Genomic DNA, 15222 nt, shown 5'->3' on the forward strand with positions numbered 1-15222 from the left:
TCATCCTGTTCCTCCTTGCACAAACGAGCAGATACCGGTCCTGCTGATGGGTTAAGGAACCTCTACGGCCCTGTCCAGCTCTCCTAGAGTAACTGCCTGTCTCCTGGAATCTCCTCCATGCTCTTGAGACTGTGCTGGGAGACAGAGCAAACCTTCTGGCACGTATTGATGTGCCATCCAGGAGGAGTTGGACAGCCTGTGCAACCTCTGTAGGGACCATGTATCGCCTCATGCTACCAGTAGTGACACTGACCCTCGCCAAATGCAAAACTAGTGAAAAATAGTCAGAAAAGTTGAGTAGGGAAAAAATGTCTGTGGCTTCCACCTGTAAAACCATTCCTGTTTTGGGGGTTGTCTCATTGTTGCCCATCTAGCGCACCTGTTGTTAATTTCATTAACACCAAAGCAGCTGAAACGGATTAACAACCCCCTCCTCAACTTAACTGACCAGATCAATATCGCAGGAGTTTGACTTGATGCTATACTCTGATTAAAAAGTGTTCTTTTAATTTTTTTGAGCATTGTATGATTAGATGAATCACATTTAAAGCTATCTTGAAATAGCCAATATACAGTATGTACACCTGTGACCACATCGGTGGAATTCTATATTTGCATAATTAAAATAAAATAAAATATAAAATAAACAATTATTTTGATTCTTGCAATTAATACACAAAAATAAATAAATATTTAATTAATAACAACAACAATCATTTGTCTCAAGGGAGTCCAAGTACACAAAAATAAATATATAAATATTTAATAAATAATAATAATAGTATTTTGTTTCAAGGGGGGCCTAGTCCACAAAATAATAAATATATAAATATTTAATAATAATAATAATACATTGTTTCAAGGGGATCCAAGTACACAATTAATAAATAAATAAAAAGATATATAAATATGCAATTGATAATAATAATAATAATAATAATAAACTGTTATTATTTACTGAATATTTGCATCTTTTATCGTGTTTCTGTTAAGTAAAAGGCCTCTCGTGGTTTACTGCTTTTTAATGCAGTGAGTGAGTTCAGGATGGCGCACAAAACTCTATGACAGATATTCTAGGATTCTAGAAGAAATATTAATGAAGTTTATCACAGCAAGAGACGGAAGAGCAAACACTGAGACGCACACGCACAGACTGATGTATGACATACACAACACATTCACAAGCGATGGGCACAGATCTATAGGAGGAACGGCAGCGTTAAAATTGATTTTCATTTCTTCCATTAATGAGTCTGTCTCAGGTGATTCATCAATGCACACGCTGATGCCTTGAACTCTCCTTCAGCATGGATCAGTGGTGCCGAGATAAATTCCACCGCAGAGTGCCAATCAAAGCAGACCCGCTGCTGTACCACATGCAGACATTTCTCCTTCTCTTCCTGCTCTGAATGATGAGTAGCCGACCAACCATTTCCAAAATGATTAGTCTTGGAGGTGATAAAACCCAAACTTAACCTAAAACGATCCACTTCACGGTACCAGATAAGGAAAAGCGAGATAACAACATCTGTCTGCACAAGATAACGGGCTATCAAATTTGAGGCGTGCATCGTTTAGCCTTCTCAAATTGTCATTACCTTTTGGAAGTTAAATTTGAAACTAAGTCTGATTTAAATGTCACTTTTCCCAAGTTTCATACATGAACGAGCAGGTGTTTGCTGTGTTTGTCCCCTAAGCAACACAGTCACCGTGTTTTGGTGAATAAGAGCTCTGTTGAGGACAGCGGCGGTGACACGCGGTTAATTGAAAGCGGCTTGTTGTAGCCGCTGGTGTGGCGCGTGGCTGGAGCTGCAGAGCTGCAATTAGTTTTCATTAGCGTCTGCTGCTGCGCTGATCGTACTGAACACCTCAGCGCTTCAAGAGGACCAAACGCAGGATTGTTTTGCATTTCCTGTCCTGATTTTGAGGAAAAATCTTAAGAATTTGTTGCATGGGCCTGCTTATCCACATAAACTATATGCAAACGTTGTGGAGTGGAAGGTGCGTGATTTTGCAAGGAGCGTTTTTCTCTCACTTCAAGACATGATGCCACACCATCAAGAGCATGACACGCCTATGTGACAACACAAATGTGCATGTCAACATGAATTCATCAAGAATTCAATACAGTGTTAACAGACAATTAACAGTCAGAATAAAAAAAAAGACATGACATTTAAGTGTGAAATATTATTAGAAAGATGATCATTTAAAAAGTAATTCCTTGTGACTATTATGGACAGGATTAGCACGAGTAGGAGAATAAAATCAATGTATATAAATAAAGAAATTTTGAAGTTATTGAATAGAAAACCTAACGAACCTATTCATTGTTATTACCTACACATGAGAGCCTGAGAAAAATGCTAATTTTAGAAGAAAATTTCAGATGGCACTTCATGTATAACATTGTGTGTTGAGCTGAAAATGTATTAAAAATTTCAGCGCAAAGCGGAGAAAAGAAAGAAACAGACAAACCCTGGAATGGAACAGAAATGAGATAGAAATTGTTTGAAATTGTTAAGTGTTTTTAAACCAGTGGTTTAAATCAGGGAGTTAAAATGTTTTGTTTTAAATGATAATTTTTTTTTAAGTTATATTAACAATTTTAATTAATGCTAAAAACACTCAAATTAAAGATGTACAACATTAATCAGACATCAATTTTTGTTTGTTTGTTTATTTATTTATTGTTTTTATTTATGTCTATCATAATGGGAGTACCAGAGGTTTGTATCAGTACAGATCGGAAGACTTCAAATCCAAAATGTCAAAAAACACTGTTTTAAACACATTACCTGCATTATTTTTTGCATTAACTAGTAAATTAATGCATTACTTTTAAATTAACAAGAAAATATTTGAGTTAATTTTTCAACGCAAGTTACTTAAAGACACCTTTCCTGTCCCCGTGTTAAGAGAAATTGGGAGTAAGTGTAGAGGCAGAGGCATTTTCTTCAGCCTGAGGCTTATTCATTTCACTCTTTGTGTGAAAGGACCTTTACAGTTGCCAAAAATATAACTTCTGGGATTTCTGTTATTAAAAATAAATAAGTGAGCTCAGCCCAGGTGCCCAACGTAATGCTTTACTTTCCATAAACAGTAATTAAGTAACGCAGTTTAGTTACTTTTTTATAGAGTAACGCAATATTGTAATGCATTACTTTTAAAAGTCACTTTCCCCAATACTGAACATCCCCACTGCATCATTGCGATCTTATTTCTGAAATTATGCCTGGTGTGTTCATGCATTAACATAAAAGCACTCAAATGTCGGCTTGCTTGTAAACAGGGGAGTCTAATGCAAGAATTTCACACTGTTTTTCTTTGTTTCGTACACCGACGCTCATCCTGAGCTCATGTTCCTTTAATTAGAGTGTAGGGAATCAGATATCGCCGTTCTGATCTGAATCCCTGGAGAGCGTTCAGCAGGACAGACTCATTAATACACACCGTCCTCAAACTGACAGCCGTCTCATCTCATCTCATCTCCTCAACAGACAGAACACAGCGAATGCAGACAGAGTTAAAAGCACACACGCACAGACAGAGAGCCGTCTGTTACTCACAGGCAGAGCGTGTGATGTGGGGAAAGCTTGAATCCGATCCTTCAGAGTCTGGATCTGGCTTTCGAGCTGTTGTTTTTCCTCCGAGTTCTTCTCCAGCTCCATCTCTCTCTGTTTCAGATCCTCGCGAAGCTTGAGCAGTTGCTAAAGAAACGGCACAAAGGAAAACGACGACATTAAAAACACACAACGAGAGAAGCTCAACAGGCCTGACGCCACAAGCAGATCAGTTCATCAGTATTTAAAGAGAACACACGCTGTGCACTATCGCTTTGATGCCAGTTTGAGCTGCTTCATTAAACTGAATGTTAGGATGTCTGAATATCTATGGCTTTCTACGTCTACCTGTTCCAATAGGTCCAGATTTGGCTGGTTAGATCGGAGCAGTGGATGCAGTGGCTATCCCAGCTACACCCAAAAAGCACTGACGGACAGTAGTTTCCAAAGTAGTTTTTTTGCAAGCAACATATGCAAGCGGTGCCCAGTACTTTTTTTTACATGGCTCTTAAAAAGCGTGAAATGTATTTTCAAGGTCTGCTGCCTTTGACATCACAGCTAGGTGCTAGCGGGATCCAAAATGAACACTCACTAAGCACCAAATGAGATTTTCAACATGGGCTTTGGTTGGTAAATAAAACACAGTTACTTGCCAGTTGGCCAGTGCAATTTCACATGATTTTAATTTAATGATGGGCTGATTATTGTTGATTGTAAGTGGCATGGGTGAGAAAAAAAAAAAAAAAAGGACAGAAGAAGTAAAGAAGACAGATGCAATTTCACTGGCTCATGTCATATACACTGTACAAAATAAGTGCTGTACTTATGAATAAAACTTATTGGAATATGTTTTACAAGAAAATACAAGAAAAAGTGTTTCTTCTCCCAATTTCATGTTTAATTCACTGTTTCTTTGTAACTGTGAAATTTGCAAGCGATTTCTGAGTTTGTTTTAAAGTTAGGTTAGGCTATATCTACATTAATCTGAATATATTTGAAAACAGCAGGATTTGTGAGTAAATTGTCTATGATCTATGCAGGAATGTAATATGAAGATTGTAAAAAGTAGCAATAATGTTAAGTAAATAGCAGACGCAACTATGCCAGTGAAACCATACATTTCTATTGAAATATTATGCATCACATGACTGAACATGCCATTGTTTTCATGAACCTCTGTTCTCACAATCATCATTACAGCATACATTTATCCACTTAGGACTGCTTTTTCAAAAGCTAGACAAAAACACCATCTCAGTGTGGATGCCAAGTTTGTTCAAATTAATATGCGATTAATATGATTGTAAGCACTTCCAGAGGTCCTGAGCTAACTGTTATTGAGATGAATGGGAATACTAATGGATAAGATAGCGGCAGGTATTATGTAGACGTCCTTGACCTAGAAAGACTTCGATACCCAAATATGTCGTTTTTGGACTGCTCACCAGGGTTTGAGACGTCTTGCTATCAGATAATTCAATCTCAGGTGTTATGACTGTGTTGAATATGGCTTTATTTGATTACCTCTAGCTCATAAAGAAATTTCAACAGTATGCAGCTGATATGACAGCTGTTCCCCGACCTCCAGAGGTGCTGTGCCAGTGACATTCAGAAACGGGAGGGAAAATATTTGGACGGTGTGCGTTTCAGTCAGAGACGAGTAAATAGATTTTGTGCCTTGAGGATGTTTGTATGTCTGTAGCGGCTCAGGTGAGGGACTGATTAAATCCAAAGCTGGATACAGAACCACACACACACACACACACACACACACACACACACACACACACAGGCTCTGAGCTGCCAGTCTCAGCGGAGGAGTGTGCCCACTGAATACATGTAATTGATTTGTATATCCACGTCTCTGCCAGCTTAAGAATGCTTCATACATGAAGGGATATATATGTTTTATTTTTGCTCAAACATACTATAAACAGCTACAGATGGGAATAATACCTCAAACTGTTTGGCATATTGAGAATAAGTGTGCTATTATTCAAAGTTATGCAAAAAAGTGCTGCTGGGGTGTAAAAAGTCCATAAAAAAAAGTGTGCTTTTGGCAAAAAAAAAAAAAAAACACAATAAAATAAAATAAATAAATAATAATAAAAATGAATAAAAACGATGTGTTTACAAATATATATATAATATAATATAATGAGATGGTAAAGCCACCGTTATTATAGATTATTATAATATAAAACACCACTGTTTTCAATACTGATCATCAGAAATGTGTTTTGAGCAGCAAATTAGGGTATTAAAATGATTTCTGAAGGATCATGTGACACTGACGACTGGAGTAATAATGCTGAAAATTCAGCTTTGCATCAAAGGAATAAATTACATATTCAAATATATTTATTTTACATGGTAATAAAATGTTACTATATTACTGTTTTTGCTGTGTTTTTTTAACACAATACATGTAGTGTTGGTGAGCAACAGTAGTTTATGCAACAAAATGTATCTTTTTCAAATGAGAGAAATTAACATTTTCGGAAAAAATAAATAAACAGACGTAACACAATTTACTCAGGTAACACGTTATGCAACACATTTCTCATACCACGTTTCCAAGCATGCTAATTTGTCGACAAGCCTAATAAATCAGAAGCTACGAGGTGCCTCAGACTGCTCCGATTTCTCATTACCGATCCCGCTCAGCATTCAGAAGCCAGGAGCGATCTGAGCTACATAAACTGTGGTGATGTAACCTTTTTGTTTGCCTTCATGGCCTCCTCCTCATGAATAAATCAGACCGAGGGTGAGTTTAACACGCTCTGAGTGCAGGAGCAAGAACGTCTCCGCAGCCTAGCATGCCATCTGAGAGTGATTCAACCCGGAGAAATGGCCTGCGCTGTTCACTTCATGTGACAGAATAACATGCCGTCTTCAAGATCTTGCCTGAGATCAGTGAACACTAACTCAAACAAATCGCTCTGCGTGCGGCTCATGTGTGACCGGGCAGCGAGTTCATCTCATGCCACAGCAATGTTCAATATGCAGAATCCCATTAGGGCTCATTAGCGGCAAGCGCACACCTTCAAAGTGAGACAAACGGCCCTCTCAGAACGGGTCTCCTTCATGGCCTAATAACGCTCACATGACAAGATCAAAGCCGTGTGGAACATCTGCATGTGCTGGGCTTACAGGAGGACGACGAGGGTGACCAGGACTCTTTGTGCTCTATTGATAGGTACAGTAAAGCAAGGTACAAAAATAGACAGAACATGGGACAGATTTAACCCTGCCCATGTGAGTTTGTATTGTGTGAATGCACGGTTTGGGAAAATAAACCTAGCTGAAAATCACCCTCAGATCTTTAGGTCACTCTGAGCGGCGAAGAACAATGGAGAACAGAGGACGATAGCTAAAAATAGCGGCAGCCTTCAAGAGAAGATAAAATAACGCTTGATAAAAGAGATGAAAGTGCTTGATGGGTGGGAGACGTCTACAGTATGTGCCCATGTGGGCAGACAAAATTTCCATTCCACATGTTCAACATCTCGTGTTTATTATTGTGTGTGTGATTGATGACCTAGATGATCTGTAGAAATTAGGTGTTTGGGCTCGGGACTCCCTGCGGTTAAACTCTCATGCATAACAACGCTGTATTCAGCGAGTGAGGAAACAGTAGGTGTGTGAGACTGTAAACACACAGATGAGTGACGGCTCATGGATCACCCCATGCTGGGTTTGAAACGACAACTTTTTGGTTACCGGCACAGATCTTTTTGTGCCAAACCACCAACAAGCATCCGCCTGTGTCTTCAAAAACCTCCAGCAGCGCTGCATGCAAAAAATATTTTCTTTTCCTGTATTTTTTTGTCATTTTCCAGTGAGAATATCTAAACAATCTAAACAAAAACTATGACTAAGTGATGATTTTTTGTTTTAAAGTCTCGGTACTTTACTAGAAACCTTTATGTATAATGCATTATAAAGGTATGCTGTAATGCATTATGACATTTAATAACTAATTGTATCCAAAGTTAAAGTGCATTATAATATTTGAAGGTTTGTTTGTCATGAATTGTAATGCATTATACTTTCTAAAGGTATTGTGGTGGCTTCTGCCGTTCCTGTGAGAGATCACCCTCTTGTCTTGAGGCTTTGATGCCAGAAGATAGACTTTATTATCCGAGATAATGAAGCTGAGAGACTCTGCAGAGAATCTGTCCCCTCTGTCTTTAGATACTCCTATTTAGGTTTCATAAACAAGATATATCATTCAGGCCAATATTGCTTATTAACTTTTGACCCCAGTCTATATCTCCTCATGACAGCATATAGGAACACAAAGAGGTCTCAGCAGTTCATCACATGTCAGCACAAAATCATCTTATGTTTTCTCTTAATGGCAGCTCATTATATTTGAGCACACACAGTTAAATACATGACTATTATGAACAGCAGAATAACTCATTAATATATATGGACAGAGTCACATTGATTATGCTTGATTAATTCATATTTTGATTAATAAAAATATGCCACAGCATAACAATGAATAGATAAATATTATAATGTATAATACATATATTATATATTATAATACATTATATAATTATACAAACCACTTTTATAATGCATTATAAACAGTATAAAGGCTCAAAGTGTGACATGATGCTTCAAAAATGATTCTAGAATGCTGATTTTCTGCTGAAGAAACATTTCTTATTATTGTTAGTTAATATTTTGTGGAAACCAAGACACCCTACCATTCAAAAGTTTGAGGTAAGATTGAAAAAAACTAAGGAATGAATACTTTTATTTAGCAGGATTTAGCAATTAAAATGAACCAAAAGTGACAGTAAAAACACTGTAATGTTACAGTGATTTATTTCAAATAAATGCTGTTCTTTTGAACTTTCTACACATCAAAGAATCCTGAAAAAATGCACCACAGTAAAATATTGATGATAATAATAAGAACAATTATTAATAATTGAGCACCAATAATACATTATAATAAATGAAAACCAAATAAGCATATTAGAATGATTTCTGAAGGATCATGTGACACTGAAGACTGGAGTAATGATGCTGAAAATTCAGCTTTGATCACAGAAAGAAATTACATTTTAAAATGTATCAAAATAGCAAACAGCCCTTTAAAATTGTACTACAATTTCACAATTACTGTTTTTATTGCATTTTTAATAAAAACAATGCAGTTGATTGGAAGAAAGGGACAAAATGACTGAAAAAATCTGGCATACATCATCAGAGAGAAGTCTGCCATTTCACTGGAAAATTTAGTTTATTTTTAATTAAAAATTACAAGGTAAATTTTTAGGTCAATTTTTTAAGGGGGAAAAAATACATAATGCATGGATTAATTGTTCGTAACATCAAATAATAATAATAAAAGCAAATAAATTGGCCTTATTTTAATGATGTGTAGACCGTTTTACTGGAAACGAGACAAAAACACTGCGTAAAAAGTGATTTTGTGCTGTATGCCGTGTTGACTGTGTGCGTACCTTCTGCATGCCCTGCAGAGCCTGCTGCAGGAAGCTGAGCTGCTGCTGGCGGGTGGCGTCCTCCTCGCTGCGCTGGGGCTGCGCTTTACCCTGCTCCTGTTTCAAAAGCTCCACCTCATTCCTGTAGGCATCCAGCTGACACCGCAGACTGTCGTTCTCTTCTTTCAGAGCCTCCACCTGAGCCAGCGGCCCTGGGAGACCACAGAGAGAGAGAGAGGGAGTAGGAGAGATATGAAAAATGACAATTGCATTGGCGACAGGAAAGGGAAATAAGCAGACAGAGACACACGAGCAAAGGAGGCAGGGGTGAAAACCAATAACGGAACAGAAAGAGAAGAGGCGCATATTAAGAGTCGTGTGCGGAGTAATAAGTCACAGGGTGGTGGCGGTGAGGCCTGGAAAGGGTGAAATGAAAGAAAAAAACAGCGTTCCTCAAAAGCTGCTTAGAGAATTCTGCTGATGGACCGAGATGAAAGGACCCTCAGTACCACTGCTGCGTTCATTTTGCTTTCAGAGGCTAATTAGAGAGGATTAAATGGAGAGAAAGTGTATTACTTAATGCTAGACTTAATGTACCATGGGCATTGTTATCAAACGACTGTAATTAAAATGGACGCAAAAGGGTTCTTCACACAGAGACATTCCGTCATTCAGCCGTCTCTTAACAACCCGATGATCAGAGACGCCACCTCTGCTCCGCGTCGAGCGGGAGGAGATAACGGGATTATGCCGAGAAGCGTGTCCCTCTCAGATTGGGCAGGGAGCAGGGGGAACTGCTGGGCGTCTGATTGTGAGGCTGATGAAGGATCTTTGCTTATGCGGCTCTGAAGAGGGAGAGGATGAGCGTCTGAGTGACGTGGGTGGAAGATAAGGAAAGCCAGGTTGAGCTATGAACACCGCCCAAACTCTGCAGGGAAACGCATCATTACCTGTCTCAGCTCTGTTCCGAAAGCTAGCGAGCTACCTACCTAGACTGCATTTTAAGTGGCCCGAAAGGTAGGCAGCAATGGTATTCCGCCTTTTGAGATACCTCTTTTTGGCTAAATTCAAAGGGAAACAACGAATATATCCCTCATGAAGAAGACAATCCCAGAATTCAACCAACAATGCAAGATGGTGGATATGAGAAATATTAGCTGCATCCCAAATGATGCACTATACACTATGCACTCAACCGTGTAGTGTATGAATTATATAGGGTTATTTTGTCATTATAAGAGTCTGATAGCCCCGCCCCCTCCGCAAGATAATTAAAGCTGCAACAGTTGAGTGCATGAAGTGTCCAACATTCCACACTTTGTGTCGGGTATTTTAAGTTTTGATTTTTGGAATTTTCAGTGTGAACGCATTTATCATAGAATAGTGCATACGTACGTGAATTGGGATGATCCTATTGACTATAAATATACTCGCATTTCATTCAATAATTAGAAGTATTGATAAAGCAGCTCATAGTTTTAGAAAGATATTTTTTGTATGTGCTTTATATTTTTTATGTTTAAGAGTGTCAGGTTGTTAGCTTATCAGCAAGCTAACGACTAGAGATCGACCGATATATCGATTTACTGATATAGTCCTGATATTTAAGCATTTTACCATAATCGGATATCGGCTTTGTAATATCGGATTCACTGATAAACGCCGCCATCTTGTCGGTATTTTGAGAATTGCGCGCAGGATCGCCACTGCAGCACATCTGAGGGGAGACGAGACAACAACAACAACGGCGTGCAGGTACTTGATTTGCTGTAGTTAGTAAACTTTATTTAACATAGCCATTAATGCACAAATTAGATGTATTACATAAATGCCTGATATGTAGTTTATGCAACTTGGCTCTAACAAATAAGAAAATCTGTCAAGCCCTGTCCCAATAAAGACGTAACTTTGCCTGAATTAAATAATACAGCCATGAATGATTGCATGTTGGAAATAAAAGCGCTGAATTTAATTCTCTCTCTGTTGTCTATATGCTCATCATTAGTCTAGTGAAGCCGCTTTCATATTGCTGTTCACTCAGCGGGTTGATGCTCAAGAAATGCTCCGCGATAGATCGCAGTTTGAGTATAGTTCTGTGCACATGCATAGATAAACCGCACTGTCTGCAGCATAATTTACAACGACAAAAAATATAACATGCCAGTTGAGAAATGCAATAAACTACAATGTTTGTTAAATTCCAATATTCCAGAGAACATTATTCAGTGAATTAACATTATCCAGTGAATTATTCTTCGCTCTTTAGCCTATTAAACAGTTTATAAACCTACTAAAACTGTAGTTAAAAATGAAGTTGATATGATTCCTGTCCTTTATTTTCTCCATTTGAAAACATTAGACATTCTACATTTATTTTGCTTACTCCTAATATTAGTGTTGCTGCTGATGCTTTTTATAAATAAAATGTTTTTTATTGTTGTAATATGAAGATTAAATTTAACATGAAAGAAAAACCAAAGTGAAGTATGGACTTACTTCAAACAGTCATTTATTTACTTTATAACAGTAAATTGATATCGGTTCTGCATATCGGTTATCGGCACATAAACATGCAAATAATTGGTATTGGTATCGGTTATAAAAAAAAATAATTATATCGGTCGCACTACTAACGACAAACTCTGAAGGTTTGCATATTTTCACAGGTGTTTCTCATAGGACTCCAAGCACTCTGGAATTTTGCGTGAGGGCGAAAGATTTCCCTATGCAGATTTCGCAAAAGGGTCAAGTTGGTCATGTTGCGTTGACTAACAGAAAGTTGGGTTTAAATGTGCCTTCTGTGTGATTATTCATCGATACATTATTGACAATGGACATGGACCTTTTTTGGCCTGCAAAATTTCACCAGAATTTTGCAAATGTGACTTTATTGGAATCAGCTGAGTCGAGTCTCTTAAGTCGGATGAGTGTAATTTTCTAATCATTTGTCTATGTAAACCTGTCTTACAGCATAAATGCAAAATTTTTTACCATGCTATGTGCCGGTAAAGGTAGCTCATCTTTGAAAAAATGTGTCTTGAGATCCCTGAAGTTTGCAGAATGGCCATTCTGTCGTGCTAGACCGAGCACAATGGAATGGCAATTCACACGGGATGCAAGAACGCATACTTTATGAAGGTAGCTGCCATGTTACCAATTCTGTGTTTTGTCTGGAAGCATGTTTGGTGTGAATTAGAGGGGAAAGAAATAGAGAGATGGAGAACAAGAGCGAGAGAGTTATAGAGACACAGACAGAAAGGAAGGAAAGCAGGCGGCTTTTATTGATTCGTCTCATCAAGCTGCTGCCCTCAGAGCCATCCAGGTTCACCTTCCGCAACATGGCAGGCAGCTCTATCGATCTGTGCTGCCCAGGGGTGATGACAGTAAAGAAAGCAGCTCCCGTTTGCACACTGTACTATAGCTATTGTCAGAGGACACTTGCCCGTTATCATCGATAAACTCTGGGGGAAAATAAAAGCAAACAAGTTGGGCCGCAGTGAAGATGGAGGTGAATCTGTTTCAAGTTAATATGGCTAAAACTCACACAGAGGTTAGCGTAAGCCACTCCCACTCTTTACGGAGGTTGCACGACTTACTGGCAGGTATGAAATATTTGTTTTCATAACCATGGTGGGTGTTGAATTACCTCCTTCATTAACCATGTGGATATCCTGCCCTTTCTATCCTGTGACATCCTTCCAGATATCTGACAACCCCACAGACAGTGATTGTTATCATTGTTTTCTAATAACTAAGGTCGCAGATGAGAAGACGTGTGAATCAAACCTGGTAAACGTGTGATTATATTTGCATATATTTTCATACTAATGACGGACTCTCTGTTACACTAATAGTTCTATTCAAATTTCACGAATTGAGTGGCACATATGTGGAGCCAACGAGGGTCTCACTTCAAATTGACTGTAAAGAGGGTGTGCTAAGTGGTCTCAAGATGCCAAGAAAGACAATGGCGTCCTACAAGATAAATAAATATTGTATAATACAGTCAGAATAACTTCCTCAAAATTACGAAAATAACTGTTAATGGAATCGTTAAGGACCCAGCATGATTAAATTCTTTACGATTCCCAGGTCTGGTTATGGTGTGGGGAAAAAAGCCACATACAGTAATTGATATTTATGTCTAAATTGTTTTCTGATACAAAAAGATTCAAAACCACTTTGGAGGTCTCACAGGGAAGGGAAATTATATGAGCTTCATTAGTTCCTAAAATAATGTTTATTGAAAAATGTTGTTGAAAAGTGGCAGTTACACAGTCGGAATCCAGATATATATCAAGGGTTATTAAACAATCAGAGCTTTCCATGAAGCTCAATTCTTTTTTTGCTCTCCATTTATACTGTGAAAATTAGCTGGTTATCTGCAAAAGTCAGCGCTGTGTGATCTGAGAAAAGGTTCCTCATAAAACGGACAAATCACCAGTGGATTCAATCTATATGCGGTTGGTGCACAGAAGCCTCTTCAAGATAACGAGGAAGTACAGCTTGCACAGCTTTAAGAAAAATGTGTATCTTTTGCTTATAGACAGTCAATCAGGAATGATGGATACCTGAATCATCCAAATCCTTGCTTTCCGGGGAGTCCTCCATGTCATCATCCGACATCTCCATTTCCTCCTCCCTCCGAATACCCATCAGCTCTTCGTTGTGGATGTTTCTGATCTCCTGTGAATGAGAGGAATAGAGTCTATAATCCCAACTGCTGCTGGATGATCTCTCACACTTTGATTAATAAATGAAATATATGAGCCGAAAATGTAATAAGCCATTCGATCAGATTGTAAAATAGAGATTGGACTCGTCAAGAGCTATAAAAGCAGGCAGAGCTGCTCCAGTGGTATTGACGCCGAGAGACACCTGATATTGGCCGACCTTGTCAATGTGCACAGTCAAACTTTGCACAGGGACGCTTAATGTGTTATAATGGCTGCCAGAGGGGCTTAAATGTTGCAGGAAGTGATTGCATAGCCACCACAGATCGGCAGGGCTGGGCAGGGGCAGATGAAGCAGATGTCTAGGCATAGGTGCTGTCCTGTAAGTGCTCCTGATGGGGGAGCTCTCCGCCTAATGAGGCATGCGCACAGCAAACGGCTAAGGCTGTGCAAAGACACAACATGACCGCCACAGGGAGAGAGAGACTTACTCTCTGACAACAAACAAAAGGCCTGGCATAAACATTACCATCTGTCTAGCACAGCAACACATGATCTCACTGAGAATTACAGAGGTCGAGCAGGTAGCACGAACAGGCCTCTAAATTCCGCTAAACCTGAATGTAGCTCTGGGTCAACAACTCATCCGAAGCCACAACCTTACCGTCACATTTACGAGAGAAGCGCAGCAAGGGTCCAAACAGCTCCAAGGGTGAGAAGCAAAGTAAACATAGTTTAATAGTGTGTCATCTATTACCTATCACTTACTGTCACCTGCTCCAGATATAACTAACCGGATTTAGGAGTGAAGCAACCTCCTCCAACAGCGGAGGATGTTTAAATGGCCCTAATGGGCTGTATTATAACATAAACATTTTGAGTGTGAGGTTCAAAGGCTTGTGAAAGCGTGGCATATTCCTAACTCTAACTCTCTCTTCTTCTCAAATGAGGCTTCACCCTGCTGTGACAGCATTGAGGGCTTCCTGTCATAGCCACGGTGAAGCTGCAAGCACAATGCCAACCTGGGAGTGAGAAGCTCCTCATATCTGAGGCTAAACATATTCGACTTATGTCAAGTGGTCAGAGCAAAGGGCAAAAGGGGGATTGGAGGATGAAAACAGCAAGTGAGGACTACATCAGCTTCTTGAAATGATCAAGGGTTATTAGGGTTGTTGCATACCCTTTCTTGTCGTCTGATGGGAGAAATGAAAGAGACGAAATGAGAGGAACTCAATAAAAGAGAGAGCTCAATATGGATGCAATTACCACTGCATTAATAAGCTCCTTTCAGAGATGAAGAACAGGGTAAGTGCTAAAAGAACTCTATATGTAACTGTTTCATTTGGAGACAAATCGAATAAAATGTCATTTAAAATTTAGAATAAGGCAGTCAATCAAGGACTCACTTAGTTCATGAAGTTAACAAAAGCACTAACTGGCAGTAATAGCGATTTTTGTCTTAATGCGCTTCACAATGAGCTGGAAATGGATGGACGTGTGCAATATTTCTGATGGAAA

At 38.8% G+C, this 15222-nt stretch overlaps 1 protein-coding gene across 4 annotated transcripts in view; it reads right to left on the reverse strand.

The window, feature by feature from the left end:
- The window catches only part of LOC306883396 (ecto-NOX disulfide-thiol exchanger 2-like), a 249548-nt gene that overhangs the window by 20345 nt on the left and 213981 nt on the right, over positions 1 to 15222 (reverse strand). For all 4 annotated transcript variants that reach the window (XM_079438610.1, XM_079438612.1, XM_079438609.1 and 1 more), the window contains 3 exons: positions 13603 to 13717; positions 9053 to 9243; positions 3570 to 3710 (listed from right to left, as the gene is read on the reverse strand). In XM_079438610.1, coding sequence (XP_079294736.1) covers positions 3570 to 3710; positions 9053 to 9243; positions 13603 to 13717 — 447 coding nt within the window. The remainder of the gene's footprint in view (positions 1 to 3569; positions 3711 to 9052; positions 9244 to 13602; positions 13718 to 15222) is intronic.

This window comes from Barbus barbus (genome assembly GCF_936440315.1).
Source record: "Barbus barbus genome assembly, chromosome: 17".
Classification (NCBI taxonomy): domain Eukaryota; kingdom Metazoa; phylum Chordata; class Actinopteri; order Cypriniformes; family Cyprinidae; genus Barbus; species Barbus barbus.